Source organism: Prinia subflava, chromosome 7 (assembly GCF_021018805.1).
Source record: "Prinia subflava isolate CZ2003 ecotype Zambia chromosome 7, Cam_Psub_1.2, whole genome shotgun sequence".
In the NCBI taxonomy this organism is placed as follows: domain Eukaryota; kingdom Metazoa; phylum Chordata; class Aves; order Passeriformes; family Cisticolidae; genus Prinia; species Prinia subflava.
Genome location: NC_086253.1, coordinates 18,282,826 through 18,304,312, shown reverse-complemented (window position 1 = coordinate 18,304,312; position 21,487 = coordinate 18,282,826). Strand labels below are relative to the sequence as shown.

Genomic DNA, 21,487 nt, shown 5'->3' with positions numbered 1-21,487 from the left:
CTAATATACTTTCATAAGATTTGATCCACTAAGTGAAACTAGTGGGTTTTTCTGTTGACTTGCTAGGGTTTGGCTCAGGCACGTACAGCACTTTCATATGAAACTAGCACTTTGCCAAGTGAGATAAATGTAGCGGCTTTTATTTCTCTGAGTCTACCCTATCTTCAGTTTACTCTGAAAAATATGAAGACAAGAATCATTTCCATGTAAGGAACGCAAAATTTTCACTATGTTTTTCTCTTCCCTGCCCTTTTATTAAGCGGCTCTTACCATTTTAAATGTTAGTTGAGAGACAGATTTGTCTCTCTCCTCACTCACTGGTTCTCATTTATAGGCTGTGACATAACAGGCTGACTCTGAGAAATATTGCAGAGACATGAGCAGAAGCAATCTTGCAAGGGGTTAATGCTGTAATCTTTTTCTAGCCTGTTTATAATCCCAACAGTAGTGCAGTAGCTGAAGAGGGTGGATCTAAAAAGTACCGGAGGGTGTGTGTGTGTGTGTCTGTGTGTGTGTGTGTGTGTGTACATATGTGTGAGTGTCTTTGTGCACACGCTTTGCATTTCTGAACTGCTGTGTGTGCCCCTGGAATAAATCTTGTTCAGCCAGAACAGGACTCTGTGTGCTGGGTGCTCCTGCTGGAGAGTCAGAACAGCTTCCTTGCACAGCTGCCTCTCTGGTATTTCTTCTGAAGACTTCATTCAGAATCGTATTTGTTTACTGAAAGCATGGGCAGATAGTTACAAACCCACCTTCTTCTTCATCAAAGCTAACCTGTGGATACTGAAGAATGGAGATAGTTGATGCTAGTAGCTTCCTTGGGAATGGTACCAACATTACTGATTTCCTCTGCGATATCATTTTGGAAAATGACACTTTTTTCTGTGTGGATGATGCACCTTATCCTTCTAAAGGTATGTATGGAAAATTGATTTTTTCCAGGCAATTTGAGTTCTAGCTGGATGTAGAGATATTATAGAAAGAAAGAGCTATGCAAGGCATTTTCTCCAAGAGAGTGCAAAATCAACTGCTTGCTTTTAATTTAGGATGAGAAACAGGCAGCAAAAAATTTAGTATGTGATGGTTTTCCAAGTTCAGTATTAAACTAGGACAAAATTTAGATATAATGGAAAACTAAACCAGTAGTACTTTGGAGCACAAAATGCAAATATCTCTGCTAAGGACTTGGAGAAACATGATTTTTTTTTCTCAATTCAATAACAATGGAGTTATCAGACCTGATACCATGTATGAAAGTGATTTAATATGAAATTACGGCACTCTGAAGCTTAAAAAAAATCGTATATTAAAATGTCTTTTGATTGTTTGATCTTTTCTTAATTTTGCATAAAATAGAATCTCCCACGGTGAGTAAGTGGTGCACAGTAAGCAGCATGAGAAGAAGCACATGCTTTAAGTTGTATATGACTCTCCAAATGTACATTGTATTGCTTATATTGTAGTTTAATGCTATGCAATTCAGGTAGATCAGAACACATTTAAGAATTTCAGCACTTTCACTGATTTTGCATTGGTGTAAAGAAATAAACCTTCATAAAACTGAATACAGAAAGGCTTTTACTTTTTGATTAAAGGGTGAAACATATAATATTAATCTGAGTTGAATACTGTGTAACTGATCTTTTCTTGTGACAATTTTCAGATTTGCATCAGATAATACGGATTCTGCTCTATTGCTTGATATTTCTGCTCAGCATTTTGGGGAATGTTCTGGTGATTACGGTGCTGATAAGAAACAAGCGGATGAGAACAGTCACCAACACTTTTCTGCTGTCACTAGCAATCAGCGACCTGATGCTCTGCCTCTTCTGCATGCCTTTCACCCTCATTCCCAACCTGCTAAAAGATTTTATTTTTGGAAGTGCTGTTTGCAAAACTGCCACTTATTTCATGGGTAAGTCTGGGAAGTTTATACCTATTTTGAAGACTGACTAATGAGACAGGTGAGAAGGTATTTAAAGATCCATAAAAGGCTGATTGTTTCCATCCACCACTGAAGTTACCAGTATTACGAGGAAACAATTTTGTAGTGCAAACCTTCATGGTTCTGGTGTCCTTGGTCTGACCCAGCAAAACACAGAAGCACACACTTAACTGTAATTACATACAGAAGTGTTTTGCTGGATGTGAAGATATTGCATGATCAAATTTTAATGAGGAACCCAGCACATGCACTTGCTTACCTATCACTGACAAGATTCTTATCAGTGTTCAGATCACCCACCAGAAATGATGGCCTTGTACACCCTCAGTAAGGGCAGATTTTACCCACAGATTTTTGGCAGCAGTGATATATAAAAAAAGAAAAGAGAAATAGGCCAAAGTAGGTGCAATTTGCAGAGTTAGAAGTTGGAGCAAAGAACTCTTTGCAGACAGACCAGGTGTGATCAGAGCTCACCAGAAGACCATAAAACACAGATATAGATTTTAGAGGCTGCCTTTAAGAAGTACCACTTTTGTATGCCTTCCCATATACCTTTTGGTTGTGGAGCCAGGAGCTGGGAGTTTCAAAATGTCTCCTTGTGTATGTGTGTGCAAGTGATTTTTGTCTCACTTTAATATTTTGTCTGCATTTGCTTGTTTCTTAACCAAAAAAACCCAAACAAGCAAAACAAAACCAATTCAACTAAACAATAGAAAAAAATAAAAATAAAAATAAAAATAAAAATAAAAATAAAAATAAAAATAAAAATAAAAAGAAAAAGAAAAAGAAAAAGAAAAAGAAAAAGAAAAAGAAAAAGAAAAAGAAAAAGAAAAAGAAAAAGAAAAAGAAAAAGAAAAAGAAAAAGAAAAAGAAAAAGAACATTACATAAAGTTTTTGCCACTTTGGGAGACCCTTAGTTGACTACAGAAACCTCAGGTCCCCTTTCAACCCATGCCCTTGAGAACTTTGATGTAATGTACACACCTAAAGTGTGCGAATGGGAAATCAACATCTTTTTGTAGATAAAACCAATAAAACTAAAGGCCATGTTTAAACAATTACAATGAATTGCTGGCAAAAATGCCACAAAACATTGCTGAAGCATTGTTATCCTCCTCTTATTGCACACAGTGTAAATTACTTTATAAAAAATCCAGTGAAACAGACCAACATAAAGTTTCTCATTATGAAGCTGTTTTATTTTAAGAGTCAGAATGTGAAGATTTCCTACTAAAGGTTCAGCTAACAGAGGTATCACCTGACAGACACTGACAACCATTGCATCCACTGTGCTCAATTTTTCATTTTAACAAGTTGAAAGACAAATTTTCAATTACAGATGATTTCTATAAAGCAAACTGTAGCAATATTGGCATTTTATAGTCTGACCCACATTCACAAAGAAAAAGAAAAGCTCATTCACTGAACAAAAAAATTGTGGCAAAGTTAAGAAGAAACATTTATAATTTTACAGTGGTGAACTTGGGTATCTGAATGACAGAAACACAGACAACCACGCTATATTTTATCAAATATGAAAAGAAGAAATTAAGGGTACTCAAAGGACAAAGATTGTGCTTCATGACTTCATTTCTCCTTGTTTGTAACTTCATTAGCATCTAATTAAAAAGTTGCAATAGATTTAACTCTCTTGAATGAGAAAATCAGATCACAAGTCAAGCAGGACACTCAAAAATTTAAAAGAATAGAAAAGGGACTGTGAACATCTGTGTTAAGAGAGTAATTAACTGATTTCCAATGCTTTCTTTGAATTTCAGTGCAATTAGTGAAGTGAATAAACCACAGTAGTGAAGCGAATAACTAGAAGTAAAATTGTCTTTCCCTGTTATCAGAATTTTGTGGTCTGACAGAGTGTGTATTTTTTCTTGGACTTTTGGAGTAAGAGAAGTGCAGAGCAGGAATATCACTCTGGAGCAGTCTGGAGACTCAGATCCACTACCCACACATTCTCACTGACATAATCAATGTGGTGTTTATAAATACTTTTGCTTCTAAATAGTTTGCTATATTTTTAAATTTTTGTATGCATACAGCAAGCTAGAAAGACCATTTGAACATAACATAACCTCTAAAACAAGAGAATAACCTTTTACTTTATTTTATCTATGTAGGTGTCTCTGTAAGTGTCTCCACATTCAACCTGGTTGCCATATCCTTGGAGAGATACAGTGCCATTTGCAAACCGCTGCAGTCCAGGGTCTGGCAGACAAAATCTCACGCCTTGAGAGTGATTGCTGGGACCTGGTGTGTCTCCTTTACTATCATGTCACCTTACCCAATCTACAGCAAACTGGTACCTTTCACCAAGTACAACAACACCACGGCAAACATGTGTCGGCTCCTTTGGCCAAGCGATGTCATTCAGCAGTCCTGGTAAGACATGACTGGCTGCTGGCAAATGTGTAATTATCTGCTGAAAAATGGGATTTCATGGTAGCAATGAGCCTATGGAAAATCAAGTATTAACCTTCAGCAAATGTTTACTCTCTGTCATGCTTATTTAAGATGTAAAAAACTATTTTTAAGCTGCTAACATTTTGACATTTGCATGACTTTTCACTTGTCAAAGGAAAGACTGCCCAACATGGCAATGATTCTCACAGCATAGTCTGTTAAGTCCCAATTGTCACTGTAAAAAAGAAAGCATCTGTCACTTGTGGTAGGAATACTGCTTTCACTCATTTATACATAAACTTCAACACTCTCAAAGAAATCCTCAATTAATGTTTGAAATGTAGACACTTACAAACACCCCTCTGTGTGCTGCCTTGCCTGTTAATTTGTTTGAAGGGTCTCTTTAGCAGAGAAGTAGAATATGAGGCTGCAAACGTCTTATTTGAGAATCCTTTTGGTTGCTATGGAGGACAGGGGCAGAGAGAAGTGGGGAGAGACATGCTCCCAGTCCTACACATCCAGGCAGGGTAAACAGCAGCACTATCAAACAGCAGTAGTACTTTGACATGATGTCCTTGCACGTTGACTAAACACTGGCTGGCACCAAGAAAGTGTAAGGGTTTTTTTGATATTGAAGGTCAGTTGGAACTGGGAAAAAGATTAAAGTCTGCACCATTTTGGTATGGTATGTCCACAAAGAGAGTAACTTTGTGTTAATGCTTTCAGTAGCAGTCTCAGGTATTTGGTGGCATGGAGACAAGAGTACAGGACAGAATTTTCTTCTCTGTAGTCTCCCTACATATTCCCAGGTGTGTTACTGAGTTTGCACCAAAGTCCCAGGGATCAGGAGAGACAAATGCTCATGGATGCATTTAAACATCATTTTTTCTCCAAGTTATCATCACATCAGAGAAGCTGATTAGGACAGTAGCAGATGTGAAACCAAGTAAAAGCTGCTTCCTTTCCCAAAGAGATTACCAGTCCTGGGATCCCTCCTCAGGAGTTCTGCATGGCTCCACGGATGAAACTGGCTGCTCCCTCTTTGCCCAAGTGTGCCGTGGCCTTCAGGAAGTCAGATCTCTCTGACGCAGAATAATGGAATAATTTACATTGGAAAAGACCTCTAAGACCATTAAGTCCAACAATTAGAGTACTTTTAATGTACCAAAAACTTGTTTGAGAATCAGCAGTTGCTCATTTAGCTTCTGCAAGGCAGTTTTTACATTGTCCAAAGTTACACGGCATCCAATGCAGGAAGCCCCACTCATGGGCAGAGAAAGCTTCTGCCCCCTTTAAGCACTGTGGGAGTGTCCATCTCCTCTGGGCTGCATAGGTGGGATGAAAGATGGTTTTCAGCCATTATAGTCTTGTTCCTGCTCTACTTTTCTGGGGGAGGCAGGAGAAGTAGGAAGCTTCAAGTTTCTGAGGAGTCAAAATGATACTTTGTATTGGCCTGAAAAAAAAAATCAAGACATCTCGAAATCCTGTCTTCCCCAATTCTCAGTTGTTTTTCTGGTTTTGTGCCATTCCCTATTCTCAGTGTGTCTTTTAATTCCTTAGGTACACTTTCCTGCTACTCACACTCTTTCTTATTCCTGGGATTATAATGATGGTTGCGTATGGTCTAATTTCTTTGGAACTCTACAGAGGAATAAAATTTGATGCCAGCCAGAGAAAATCTTCACGAGGTAACAGTACATTTTGGGTGGGGGTGGGTTTTTTTAAGTTACAATTGAAGATACAAGCAGTCATTCTGAGGCTAGTAAAAGAAAAGCTTTCTACTTGCAAAAGTGATTATGGCCAGTAATGCCATGAACTTGCCAGCTGCATTTCTTGATTACTCTGCTGTTAGCAAATAAACCTCACCTATGGCTTGTTTGCAAAGATTCGGGGCAGAATACACTAAATTTCTAATTTGTTTATTATAGAAATATCACGGTTTTTTTCTGGCCATGGATGAGGACCATTTTTTCAATAAATGTCACAATTAAAATTGTCAAATTAAAATAGAAGCACATAACCTTGAAAACTATCTTCTGTCTATATTGAACTGAGCAACATTCTTACATCTTTTGCATCAGTTTGTATAGAGCTAAGATGTGGGAATATCAGGAGACAGTGGATTCAGAGTAGCTGATAACACGACTGACTCAGAAGCAGGCCAGTGCTTTCTTTGCAACAGTTGCTCAGCTATGAATTATGTTGTTTGTTTAGATTTAGACTGCATTCTTCATTTTTTATTTGGCTCACTGTTCAGAGATATTTTGCCAACTATTTAAACAGCACTTTATATGTACAGAAAGAAGACTAAGTACCTGCAGCTCCAAATACGAGGATGGAGATGGATGTTACCTTAACAAAACCAAAAGAATAAGGAAAATGCCGTTGCAACAGCTCTCTGCTATGAGCCACAACAAAATAGAGAGGGTGAGAAGCAACAGCTCTTCTGCCAACTTAATGGCCAAGAAACTTGTCATCCGCATGCTGATGGTGATAGTGGTTTTGTTTTTCATTTGCTGGACTCCCATCTTCAGTGTCAACGCCTGGCGAGCCTTCGACACGGCTTCCGCAGACCGGCGTCTCTCGGGGGCTCCCATCTCCTTCATCCACTTGCTGTCCTACACCTCTGCCTGCGTGAACCCCATCATTTACTGCTTCATGAACAGGCGCTTCCGCATGGCCTTCCTGGCCACGTTCACCTGCTGTGCCAAGCAGGAGCCCCCCGCAGTGCGCGGAGATGCCGCAGATGAGGAGGAGGGGAAAACCACAAGGGCTTCCCTCTCCAAATGTTCTTACACACACATGTCTGCACCTGCACCCCCCTGAGCCGCCCCAGGGGAGGCACTGAGTGGTGAGTTGTCTGGTCTTGGAGAGTGACTGTGGCATCAGCTGAATGCAATTTAGTTCTGAGTCAATGAAACACTTCAGTTGACAGTAAACACAGCGAGAATGTTATGGGAAATTGATGCTATCACTCTCTGAGTGTTACATCACTTTCCCTTCAAAAGTACAAAGGAGGGAGAGAGCTCTGAAGATAAAGGACTTTATGAAAAGCCTTAGAAGTTGCTCTGTTTGCATAAATGCCACTGCAAAAATTGGTGTCCTCTACATCAACAGCTTTGCTCAGTTTTCAGATGCAGTTCTGAGTGTCTCTTAAAATTTCCAAGACACAAATAGATTCTTCTCAAACATGAATATATGTAATGCAGTCTTCACTTCACTAGCTATGCCTCATAAGCAAAAATCTTTCTGATATATTTATAGTATCTTTTCACATTATTTTAGCTGAGCTAATACATGTTGAGATAATTTTGGTGTCACTCTCACGGGAATTCTGGGATGGCGAGAATGGGCTTGTCCATATGAAAGTAATGCTTTTAAGTAAAATATTTTTTTTTATAAAATTAAAATAAATATTGTTGGCCTTGTGTGGTGGAATGCATTCTTCACTCAGGCAATAGCATAAATTAACATAATTTAATGTATTTTTCACTTAAATAAACCCCATAGAACAAGGACAAAAAATGCCTTTTTTCTTTGCAGCTGAAAGCACCCACATATGCAAGTGGTGGGGTCTAAGATAAGCCACAAAGGTTCATGTGGAAATTGCCACACTGAGAAACACAGGGATAAATGCTTGGGATAAAGCAAAGAGGTATTTTACAGAAGGTGCAGGACTGAAGACACAGGTTGGTGCCCACAGCAGTCACATTTCACAAATATGTTCACTGCCAACACGGAAATAAAGGCATTGGGTGCAGAATGGCAGAGAGGGCAGATACAATGAGCAAAGGCTGAAAGGCCTGGTCAGAAAATAGCTTTTCTAAACTTTGGAGCAGCTATTTCCTCCAACTACACATAGTTGCAAACAGATTCAACACAGAGTAAAACAGCTTTGAATGATGTAATTGTTAGAGCTGTGTTGAGCAGGGAATCCAGTCTCCTTCCTGTGCAGCACACAGGTGAGTGTGGGTGTTCAGGTCTGTGGGACTCAGATGGAGAAGTTACATCACTTATTTTGGTTTGTGAAAATATCCTGTGGGAAATGTTTCTATCTTCTAGCTGAATCAATATCATTATAAACCCTTGTTATTAGACAGAGATTAAATTTGAGTACAGCATGGAATGTAGATGTGGATATTAAATATAAGCTTTCTCAAGGTTTTTAATCAGGAAAATCTGATCTCTTTACAGAATGATTTTAAATCAGAATACTGTGAGTTCCTGCACCCAGATCCACGTTCTGCACTCAGTTATTGCCTGAAATGGTTTACCCTAACAACTTAGCACACAGCTTTGGCTATTACTTTTTTTTCATCCAGCTTGTCCACAGACAGGAAATTAAAAAAAAAAATTCTAAACACTATTTATGCACAATCCATAGAAACAATGTTCTGTCTGCCTAGTTAATAAAGTAGCACTGCTCCTGGAACGGTACTGAGACTACTGACATTGATCTGACCTTTTGCAAATACCCAACAAATTAAATTATGGGATTTAATTCATTGCAATAAAATGAAAATTTTATTTCATGTACAGATACATGTTGAGATCCTCTACAAACCTGTCCTGCGTATGGAAACTGAAGGAACAAAATTAGCTGCTTTGGAATTTATGTGGAACAGTGACAGCAGAAAACATATTTGTGAAGTATTTTATACCATTTGAAAGTCTGGATCTATTATAGATAACAGTTTAAAAATTGTTGTTTAAATAAGAAAACCTTCTACATTTTAGTAATACATTGGATGTGAGTATTGCTGGCTATGTGCTGTATTGCTGCACAGCCCAAGCCACAGCTCTGTGTGCTCTTTCAAAAGCAAATTCCTTTTGGTAAATGTAGCTTCTCCAGTACCACAGAGTGCCATAACAGGACATGCAGGACGTGCTCTCAGTGATTGAGAACAGTGGTTTCAGATGAAAGCCAAAGCTGTTCTCAACAAGGTTCTAATCAGTCCCAGCCTCCCGCGGCCTCCAGGAGCTGCGGCGGGAAGGAGCAGAGCCTCTGATTGATTCCCTTCTCTACTGTCAGGGAGCACAATTTGGAGGTGATGAAATGAGGAAGGCAGGAGAAGATCCTGATGGAGTGGTGCCTGAGAGACAATCAGGGAAGGGTTGAAATGTGCCATTGCCCCAAGGCCCATCTGTGTGTACATCACCTGTCCCCACCATTGCCCCCTCTGCACCTATTTTCTTGTTATACCAACACAATATTTCTTTTGATCAAGCTACCAAAAGCCACAAGCCTTATGCTAAATCCCAGCAAGAAGTAGGAATTAAGCTTTTAAAATGCAATATTGCAATCCAGTCATTTTGTATTCTTCTGCCCTGGTCTCCTAGCACAGGAAATTTCAGCCTTTCTGCATCTTAATGCCATTTTTCCTGATCTGTGCATTGCAGAAATCATTCCTGAGTTCAAATGTTGCCCTTTCATTGTAAAAGAATCATGGCATCCTCTCAGTAATTTTAATGCAGATGCTAATGTCACTGAAAAATTATCTACAGCGATAAATAAGAGTGGAATAAACATACCAAAATAAAAACAGCCTATGAAATTTTCTCATTTTACAAGTAGTTTATAGGGGTTGTGGAGAAAAATCCTATCCCACTACAAGCAGTCCCTAAAAGCAAACTGTTTTCCAGATGTAGCAGACAAATGGCAAACCAATGAATTTCAGGTGCATAATGTCCACAAATCTCGGAAGTTTTTATCTTCTTTCCCTTTCTCCCAGCTCCTGGGTTTTTTCCCCCACCCTCTATGTTTCTCTTATCTCTTTCAGCTGCATGACAACATCTGATTTTTCTCCTGCATGCTTCTCAGTCTCTGGTTTACTTTTCCACCACCACCAATTGCTAGATGATTTTTTTCCCTTTGACAGGTTTATTTTCTTCACAGATTTACTTTCCCAGAAAGCACTCTCATCTTCATTTCCCCCTATCATCTGTGGCTGCCAGACTCCTGGAGCACATTTCTCCAAGCACTACATCCTGCCCACAACACGACAGTTCTGCAATGCCCCCCTGCAATCCTGGGGCTGAGCTCACACAGCAGCTCCTGCACAGCAGCTCTCTAACAAGCAGGATGTACCAGGGCAGAAAACAAAAGTGAAGCATTAAATAACACCCAGATTCTCCTTCGATATTTCTGTCACTATTACTTGCAACCTCTATTATTAGGGCGTGCTTTAATATTGATGCCTTACAATACTGCTAAATACAGGACTTGGTGAGGGGTCAAAGAAAAGGTATTTCACTGTTGCCAAGACAAAATGCCTTTATGCTCTTAATGGAAAGCTGCTTGTGGATTTGGAACTCCAGCCACTAAACGTTTACACCCCCTTATACAAGCCATGGCCTCTTTTCCAATACCACCAAGCCCTTCTTGGCAAGGTGGGGAGCCTGTCTGTGATTCCACCTGCTCCTGCATCCCCTCCTGCTCCTCCTGCCTGTGAGCCCAGGGGTGGTGCAACCCCCACCATGGTTCACCACAGTGCTCTGCTGGCCTGGAATGGATCATTTCAGGATCAGTCAATACTGAAATGGATGTTGAGCTAGACTGAGGGTTTCTAGTGGCAAAAGATCCCTATTCTCAAAAGGAAAGTATACAAAGATAAAACCTAATGGGTTTGAATTTGAGAAAGAATTATGTGAGAGCAGAGGTTGCAGCCTTTTTAGTACAGCATCAGAGACAGAGTGGTAGAGAATAGAGAATGAAAGTTTAGGCTTCTGGTTGGATGCTATTAGTTTGTAAAATGTTTTGCTCTTCTACTTCAAATATAACATGGACCAACCAAATACCACTTCACTTAGATGTGCATGTAGGTCAGCAGTTTGCTCACCCTCTGGCCACAGTTTCCCAGTCAATTTTTCTATATGCATTATTAATTTCAGTTAAACAGCTTCAGCTCTTTTCTCAGGGGTTACATACAGCACACTAATGCATACGTTTAACAGCCAGAATCTCTCTCTGTGTATAAAAACCTCAACTTCTAGAAAAATTACCTTTTTTATTTTTTCCTTCTGCAATGCTTGTTAGGCTGCCTTGGGTATCTCCTAAATAAAAAAATGCCAAAGGAACGTTCATGAATTGTAAAGCTCCTGTTTTGCTCGCCCAATGGCAATTCATCCCTGCTAGGAGCTATTTGTCTGCATCTCCACAGATAACTATTTCATGAAGTTTTCTTGGCTTCCACTCCCAGTTGTGTCCAAAAAGCTAATTTTGAGCTAGAGAGATGTCAGTTGTTCCACCGTACAGTGAGACAAGAACAAAACATACTCATTAGCATCAGCTGGTAGTAAACATCAAGTAGGAATCATCCCCTATGGGGTAAACAGCAGTTAATTGATATCCTGCTATTTTGACAGTTATTAAAATTTTTAAAAATATTTCCTGATAGAATGAAGAAATGCAACTTATATGCAAAGTCTGATTTAAAACAGTAGACTAAAAACACTGCATATGTCCTGTGAAAGTCATGCAAACACCAGAGTCACAAAACAGGTGAAGAAAAGTCACACGAACAGAACCTAAAGTCACAGCAAAGGGACTGCTCCTGCTCTTTGTTTGCTGTCAGAGACAATTTTTAAATTATTATTATTGAATGGACATTGGCTCAGGGCCTTGTTCTGAGAATATTTAGCAACTGCTAAGAGGTCTCATTCCTGACCAAGGGAAGAAAGGCACACAAAGGTGAAACCACAGGGGCAACTGGGCTAAACAGATAACAGAGCCCAGGAGAGAACTTTCCAGCCAGCTGGGAACTTTGCATTGACTCCTACAAACCTGCCATGGTCCTTCCAACACCTGAGATCGTCAGGATTTCATAGCTAAACTGGAGGTAGGTGTGGAGTAACCAGAGGTGCTCCTTGCTTGGGAACTGGCTCAAATCTCAGCCCATATCCCTGTGGGGACATCTGGCAGTGTTGCTGTGACTGGCTTGCTGTTATTGCAAAGGAATATGAGGATAGCAATGTCATCCAAGACACTCTGTCTTTGGAGTTGCTTTTTCTGTTGGCATCCCAAAAGATGGCCCTGCCACATGCAAGTAGGAAAAAGAACACTACAGGTATGGCACTGAAATTAATTCTTTATCAGCAAGGGCACAGCTGTTGCTTCCTTGGAGAACCAACATCACATCCCTTCTGGCTTCCCAGGGTGCTACAACTGATTCAAGGTATCTCTGACCATCCTGTGGGACCAACAGAGGTTATCACAGGATTAGGAACAGGTTGGGTCTTTTAGACAAAGAGCTTTTTATTTGCTGTCCAGATGTGCTCAGTGCTCATGTTACAAGTTGCAAAAACAATCAGCAGTGACCACAGCAAATAAGACTAAAGCTAACAGACAGGTTCTCACAGTGCATTTTTAACAAGAAAGCTCCCCTAATATCAAAACCTTTATTGACTGAGATTGTAGATATAGGGGAAGCATCCAGAAAATGTATCTCATGGCCTTTCTGTTTATTAAATAAGAAACCTGTTTAAATACTGTCAGCTGACTGAGGCAAAACAATACAGTCCAGGAAAGCCTGTCAGGCATAGTTCTGTATCCCCTGGTATTTTTCTAGCATTTTTTCCTTTTGTATTTATTTCCCTTTTTTTTTTTTTTTTTTTTTTTTAAGCAGGGAAAAATAAAGGCTGATGGAAATTCAAATAATATTTACTGAAAGGCAGGGTTTTCCACAGAAATCGAATGTTTATTAACATCCAGCATGACTCCTACTGCACTGACTTGTCAAATGTTTATTAAAACCAGATTTCCTTTGCTAGACACTGAGGTCACAACTACAACACCTCCAGCGACAGGGGCTGTGTAGAGATGGATTGGGAGAGCAAGCAAGCTGCAGGTGCACAGCTCTGTCTGATACTGCTTTTGTGAGATCTGTAAGAGATTAATCAGACTGGTAGAAGAGCGTTTCGGAAGACAGTGATTGAAGTCAAAGATGCACTTGCAGCTGAAATGTGACTGGGGTAGGAATGGAAGGGAAGCTGAACAGGAAACATTTTGGCTTTGTAGAGGGGTGGGGGACAAAAGTCATAGTGAGGGTGAAACAACCATGGTCTTGGTCTGTGGAGAGAGAAGATCATTGCAATTTGGGATTGTCCTTCTGAAAGTAAAAGAAGAGGCAGATGTGTCCTGTAAAGGAAGGAGGTACATAGTGGGGGAGAGGGCAGTGAAAGGTTTCTCCAGGCAGCAAGATGGAAGGAAAATCAAACTTGGTAGAGAAGCACTCATTTTAGGCAAGGTGGAAAGTGAAGATTTGAAGAGATAACTACACTGGAATTAATTTCTTTTCTATAGGCCTTGTATAGGGTTTTGCAGCTGAAGGGATTCTGGCAGCAGGACAGACCAGGCAGGCAGAGCTGAGGGCCTCAGCCTTATGCCCCAAGCACAGGAGCCAGAGGGGGAAGAGCTCCTGGGCCACGGAGAAGCTGCAGCACAGCAGCCTGCTGGCAGCAGCACAGGCTGGGCATCTCTCACCTGAGGAGTTCAAACTGCACTGCCAAGGTGTCATTACACTCTAGTCCAGCTGACCTGACGGGCTGGGAGAACACAGCCTGAGTTCCTCTGTGCCAAAGCCCAATGCCCAGCACCCTGCACGTCCATGGGACCTGCTGAGAGCTACTCCTCCACTTCCTGTCCACCAGCCAACAGAGCTCACCTCTGCTACCACTGCCGCGGTGGGAGGCAGCCTCCAGGGACATGACACTCCATCAGGGTAGGAATGACAAAGGCCTCACAAACAATAAAAACAGGGAAGTAGAACAACAACTATCTAATGAAGCAAGGGATTGTTTTAAAAATAAACCACCCCTCCCCCAACAAAACCCCTCCCAAACTGCAGTGTCTGCCTCATCTCCTGCTCACTTTTCCAAAGCTCTTTTTCACCTCAGAGCTCCTGTGTTCTCATTCTGAGGACTGACAGCAGCAGTCTGTGGTGCATCTTGGTGCTACCACCTGGCTTCGCTAGATAATAATTTTCAAACCTATGTGTCTGCTTAGGCTACAATGCCTTGAGGGTTCAATTATTCTCCTAACTCTACCAAAAGTAACATTTTTAAATTAATATAAACTTACCAAAATGCAATTTTATAACTGATTCATGTTGGGTCTGTGCTTCCTCCAAACGTAGTTTGAATAATGTTTTCTAATCTACTAACACATAAAACAAACTGAGGAACTCTGATATTATTTCCATGCGCCTGTGGCCTCAAATGTAGCCATCTGTGCAACTTCAGGCTCTACTTGTGTGCCAAGAATTGTTATTTACTTAGCTTTGTCCTTGGTCCTCCCTGGAGGAACATTATTTGTGCACATGCTTGTAAGCACCTTGCGGTGTCTGTGAGAGTCTCTCCACCTGTGCGCCCGCTTATCGCAGGTATCGGCGGGACGGCTTTGAAGGAGGACCCTTGGGAACACCTGCTTTGTACTTATACCAGCAAGTAAATTTACACCCACGTGGAGTTTTTTCCCCCCTCATTAATACTGCAGAAATCCACAACTGGCTTGAGGTCTCTCTACTTCGTTTCACAGCTTTAACATGAATCTTCCTCTTTCACCTCCTGTGACTGAGCTCTAATTCCAGTAATTCCCCTTTTCCTTGGGGAGTATCTCACACACAGGTCAGCAACAAAACTACTGTTTTTTCGTATCCAGGAAACTAAAGCAATTTCTGATTGCTTCTTCTGATGCATTGTGTTCAGCTTCATCAAATTTAAAAGGTTAATTTTATCAATATGTCAGGATTTCCATGTCTGCCCTAACAAATTACCGTTCACAATTGCTGGACCATCTTGCACATTTCAGTTTCTTGCTTTTGGGCCCTTCAGCTCTTTCTGTGGGGTGAAGTGAGATGTGATGACCTGTTAGGAGCAGCCCATGGGAGACACTGAAAATTAGGGGAGACAGAGATATGTTTTCTGTATTTCACTTTCCATAATACGTTGCAAGGAAGGAGTGACAGCACATACATCTGTATTGTTAAGGAGGGTGAAGGTTTGGGCAGCAAAGCAAGAGGAGATGAAAATTTTTCACACCCCGTGATGCAGGAGGCCACTCAGTACATAGATTGCATCTGTGTTGCAGAGGAAATTAGCCTAAAATGCAGATATTTAAAGTCTTTTGGCATGGATGAGGTGGTTTACACCTGCAGCAGAAATGTTCAGAAAGGAATAGCTCTATCTTGCAAGAAATGGTGTAAATAAAGGTGCACAGCACCTGAGGTGCTGAGGATTGTCTGGAAGCCTTGTACACATTACCTAGCTCTACTTCAAACTCAGTCCAGGTCAGTGCCATGTAACCCTGCTTGTTCCCAAACAGCAGCTCTGCAAAAAATCTTGGGCTCACATCTACGGATTCTATGGCAAGTGTAAACTACTACATCCATAAAGCACAACTCCCCTTTTCTCTGAGTATCCAAGAAGAAATTGTGTATTTGTTTTCAAGTGGTTGTCCACATTAGTCACAAATACATCTGCCCACAATCCTAGTCTGGGCATGTCCACCAGGACTCAGTTCTGAGCCCAAACACCCCTCTGTGGTGAGGGTGGGGCTTGGAAGCCCACAGAAGCTGACAGTCCATTGGACCAGTCAAAGCTCAGGCTTCATTTATTATTTTCCATGTAATTTCAACCAGGCAGAATAGGTTTAGTGCTGTATAATTTACAAGGAAACGTTTCTTTCACTTTTCTAATGAACTTCTAGCTCTGCCTGCAAGCTGAGATTCCTGCATCTCTCCACTCAAAAGCTCAGCTGATTGATTACCAGACTGACTTAGGAGCCTTACCAAGCAGAAACCCAGCACATCACTGGCATATTCCTTATCCCACAATTGCCAGAGCAGGGGTTTTCCAGGCAGCAGCTAAAGTGAGAGTTCTTCAGGAGCTTTCCTACTAAACTACCCAATAGAAAACTTTTTGATGGAGATAAGCCAGAGTTAATTTTTTTTTTTTTTTGGGGGGGGAGGGGGGGAGGCAGGAAGAGAGCTCTTTATCACTCGAGAGAAATTCTGATTTATGGTGAGAATCAGATTTTAGTTCTTTCTCCCTCAGAAAGGGATTTAAACCTCACTTTGCTCCTCCATTCCAGGACTCACTAAATGGTTAAAATGGAAGACAGACTTTACAGCCTCTTTGGTCTGATTCTTTATCAATGCCTATAAACTATTCTTTATTGAAAAACACAAGGAAAACATAAATCTCTAGAGATAGTTCAGTGAGATGCACCCCAACTTTGCATCCAAAGTATCTTGACCAGACTTTTTTCTTTACCCTTTTCCCTTTTTTTAGACATTATTTTTAGACTTGCTCCCTCTGACCCTGGCCAAACACATCAGATTGGTTAAGATTAGGTAAATTCAAGATGATTTCAACTTGGATCGGGCACATGTCTGAGTTTTTTTGGTAGATACCTTGTACATGAGTTGATATTTTATATCTGAGTCCTTGACAGTTTACAAAGGACAATGAATCACAAGAGAATAATAATTTTTAACTTGGTTCTGATACAGTCCAGCAGTACATGAATTGTAATTATCATTTACCTGTTATTTAATTTGTCCCATTTTACATCACCAGGTTTTAGAACAAAATGATTCCTAAGTTCTGGCCATCATGGCTACATCTGGTACTCAACAGAGGGGTTTCATGTGTGGTTTTTTAACAGCCCATCCTCTTGTCTTATATGGCTCACTCTATACATGTCTATACAATTGGAAAGTTTTCAGTCACATATACTGAATCAACTGAAAAACAAGGTAAATATCAACATTGTTAGTGTCCACTCTAATATGACCAACTGCAAAGAATGTTAAAACAAGTAAATGCAAGAAGGTGAGAGAAAGAAGTTAGATTGGAATATAGTATGTATAATGTGCAACTGATTAATAGAGGTTTTTCAGATTCCAGCAGAAGAATGGCAAAATTCTATCTTATTTCATACCTGTATCCCTCAAGGTGGCTGAAAAAAACACGCTGCAGAGATCTTCATATAATTTTTGAAAGCTATGGCTTCATGACATATTTCAATTTTCTCCTTGATGTGAAGACAAAATCATGCAGGTAGCAAGCCTAGTTTACTACTTCACCATCCTAAAATCCAGTGAGAGAAGATGAAATTCTTTGTTTTCTTATTTAACACATTTATCTTGGCAGCCAGTGTCTATTTTCTACAAGTTTACCTGTGAGCTGACAGTAGCAAAAGTTTTGCAAAAATAGAATTTTATAAAAATTTATTATTTCAAGCTCTAGCTTTTGAAGATGTCCAGGATATAAAGACACCCAGATCATAAATTTTCAGATGAAACACACTTGGCTCACGATAACTCAAGAGCCAAGGTATCTGAAGGTAGAAATATAGAACAACAATAAAAATCAGATTAGGGGTTTTTTTTCTTTGCATAAGTAGCACAAATTTATTATTAACCTGAAAAATGAACCACTTGGTCAAAAGCAGAGTTATATTTGAAAGTCTAAACACTCACCAATTGAATTTATCCAACCAAAATAAGGAATTTTCCTTATCAACATTATTTATAGATTAAATGAAGAATAAACCTTTTTTTCAGACCACAGTTTGATTTGCATGTCTATAAAATCTCCAAGGTAAAACTGTTTACCAATAAATTGATTTAGAAGTCCAAAGCTTTCTAAATATGTGAAACTGGGAAGATGATGTAACGTCAGTCTCACGCCTGAGGTTGCCACATCAAGAACAGCCAGCCCAAAAACCAGAGGCTCCTTAAGCCCTGGAATGCTGTAAAAAGCATTATGGAGCAGCAGCAGGACTGTCAAGGCAGATACACAGGCCCAAACAAAGATGAATCCACGTCAGATCCTTCAAGAATAGTTCCATTTTCTTGGATCACTCGTCTGAAATTTGTAGTAACTGGTGAGTGATCACCACAGTACAGCCACAAGATATTTTCATGTGGAACAAAAATAGACCAAACTCCTCCTTTGTTGAGAATGTTGTGTTAGATGTCTATTTGGTCAATACAAGTTTTAAAACCTTTTCTTTTTATGGTTTCATAAGGCATCCTGCTTTGCATTCCTGCAGACTGCCAGCCTGTGCCACCTTAGCAAGAACACCTCACCACAATGCTGGAAATGACCAGGCTGCAGCTCCTGTAAAAGCAGAGCCAGGGTGAAGGAACAATGGGACCACTCACTGCCTCTCCTACGAGCAGCAGGTGCTGTGTTACAAAGTGCACTGACATCAAGATGCAACTCTGCAGCTGCTCTGTCTGTACACGGAAGTGCTTGTTTTCTGAATCTGGCAAACAAGGGACTGCACAGAACTACGCTAAACAGTGCAAGAACTTAAAAATTCTTTCTTTCAAAGGCAAAGCATAGAAACACTTTGCCTTAGGACTAAGATGAGGACAGTAAAAATCAGATATGCTACTTCCTAACCTAATGATTTCTTTCATGTTAAAATCTAAGTCTCTCACATTTTTGGAGAATTTCCAATTACATTTTTAAGGCAGTAAATTCAATCATTGCAAATCCTCCACTGCCTTTCCCAATCTCCACAAAGTAAACCTGTTGGAAGTGAAAGAACTAAAATGGAATTTGAAGCACACCTAACAGAGAACAAACCGCATGTTTATGCACACCATGTAGACTTTAGTTCAGGGCTAACTAGAAATACTTTTTTATCTGCATAAGCATATCTTATGCAGCAGATCGCATACAATTTTATTAGAATTATCAAAATGAAGAAGAAATACTAGAACAAACTCTCATTTAAAAAGAAAAGTCCCCTAAACTCACTTGGAGATTTTAAAAACTAAGTTCATATTTGTCACCAGCTGGCTATTAAAACAGAATTTCAAGACAGAAAACACAGTATGCATAAATCTGGGCTTCTACCTTTTATATAACAAACAGAATTATGAAGGTCTTGGAAGGATTCTGATGGTATGGTGTGCAAGGCTCTGGCTTCTGAATCAAAATCCTTCCTTCTCTAAAGGACGGCCAACAGATGGTAATTTAATTAAATGCTGTAATATACTGATACAGCAGTGAACAGATGACTGCAGTTGCTACTAGATGTAAATGCCAAAGGCTTCAAAGTCAAGTCACTCAGGAGAAGCTAAAGCAGAAAGATGAGATGGAGGTAGGGCACAGAAGCAGCTCCAACAGCACAAGGCCCCATCTTGCCTGTGAACGCACCCACTGGGATTCACAGAGGTGGAAATAAACAACTTTTCCCAGTGAACAAATCAGCAAATAGAACAACAGAGAAGACTGAAAGTTTAAATTAAGATAGATGAGGGGGCAACACGACAGAGCATATAATTAAAAGATAAATAAAACACAGAGTTTCTAAACTCAAAGAATTTAAAACTTTACATGGTTCTAAATTGTGCTCCTCTCAACTAAAAACCTGTAGATCCTTAGGGCCAGGTCTGTAGAACCTTCCACTACATGTATTTACAAGCAGCTTAAAAAACAATAGACTAATATTTCCTTCTCCCCACCCCAGAGTCCAGCAGTAGAAACAGCACCAAGAGATGGTAGCATAAAGTCTCAAAAGTTGGAGTTTAACTTATTTAAAACCAACTCCTCTCCTAAATTATGCAGCAAAATCAACACATTCCGAGAAAAACTGAAATGTAATTAAGGATCTGGAAAAGTACACATGAAAAATAAGGGAACTGAGACTAGAAAACACAGGCAATAGCACGCAGAACAGACAACAGCCAACTTGTAACCATCCCTTTCCATAGTAGAAGGAGATGCAGAACCTGAAAGATGCCAAATTCAAAAGGTTTTACCAGATCTTTCTCAAAGAGTAGTTAACTTGCAAGTTTGCTTCTACAAAGAATCAAGACTTTCTCAACTTCTTTCACTCTAGCACACATCATTAAAGTCTACATTCAATACAAAGTATTTTTAAGTAATATGGGCTATAATAACTCCTCATGCTTTTGATCTAACACCAAGCTTGTGCTAGTGGATATCAGAAATAAAAAGCCTTTACAAAGACACTAACTGAGCACTCAGTTTTTTTCTACTCTGCTCAGGAGCATGCAACTCCAATCTAAACAGGGCATTGTGAAAGGCCAACTACTTGATTGAGTTCAGTAGTTCTGACCATTCTGAAATGGTACCTATTACATGTAAACATGAAATTAGGCCTTTCCTCAACCCAAATTATTTCACACCACTCTCCTTTTAATCTTTTTTGGATTCTACTAGGATTTCTTATTGAGACCACCTATATAGCTATTTTCAAGGCTAAGATGAAGGGTTGGGGTTTTTTATTCATAGCTCTTCATGTAAGACCAGCACGATCCCATGCAGTTTCTTCCAATGGCACCAAGAATAAAGTTGAGCAAGTGACCATTCTCTTTGCAAAAACCTCAGATCTAATTTCTACTCTATTCCACAACAATCAATTTATCATTTCAGAAAATGACTGAAGAGTCTCGGAAAAAATTTTGAGACATAATGTCCATACTGTCCCTGTTTCAAAAAACAGTTTTGCAACTGTTAGTTTCTGACTATTTCCCACACCTTAATGGCAAACACCTTGCAGATGTTTCAATAAAAAATCTGTAATCCTTCTTTAAAGCCAGGGACTTTTTTTGTTGTTGTTTTGCCTCCCCTACTTAAGAACCACTTTTAGCCCCTTCACAGTCTTACAGGTAAACTTGTAGTTCTTCAGTCAGTTTAATTAACATTAATTAGTACTGGCAGGCTTCTGCCATTCTGTATTCTCTCTCTGCCATGTCCACTTCCCATCTCAAAAACTTTCTTGAAGTTATTGTATCACTTGTGCTTGCAAATTGAGAGTGCATCGTTTCTAGCCGTTCCTTACAGCCCTACTATTCCATCAAAACAAGAAATAAGCTCATTTGCTGAATTTCTGGCTCTAGTTATCAACCCATTGAATGCAATGTTACACATTCTGCAACTAAGAATAAGATTAAAAGGAGTCAGATGCACTAGTTGCAAAAATGAAGTTGCTAAAGTTAAACAATTAAACACAGTTCATTTTTTCTTATTTAATAAATTATATAAAAAAGTGAAACTTTTTTTTTTACACATTATTAAAAAACAGTTTCTTATCTAACTTCAGCAATAATACAAGCAAGAATGAAACCGATTTAGATTTCTGGG

At 39.7% G+C, this 21,487-nt stretch overlaps 1 protein-coding gene across 1 annotated transcript; it reads left to right on the top strand.

Moving 5' to 3' along the window:
• Positions 1-252: 252 nt before the first annotated feature.
• On the top strand, positions 253-7,421 carry CCKAR (cholecystokinin A receptor). Its single transcript, XM_063401196.1, has 5 exons — positions 253-914; positions 1,664-1,915; positions 4,078-4,339; positions 5,921-6,048; positions 6,618-7,421. The coding sequence occupies exons 1-5, from the start codon at positions 791-793 to the stop codon at positions 7,184-7,186; spliced, it is 1,335 nt and encodes a 444-aa protein (XP_063257266.1). The 5' UTR covers positions 253-790; the 3' UTR covers positions 7,187-7,421.
• The last annotated feature ends 14,066 nt before the right edge of the window (positions 7,422-21,487 follow it).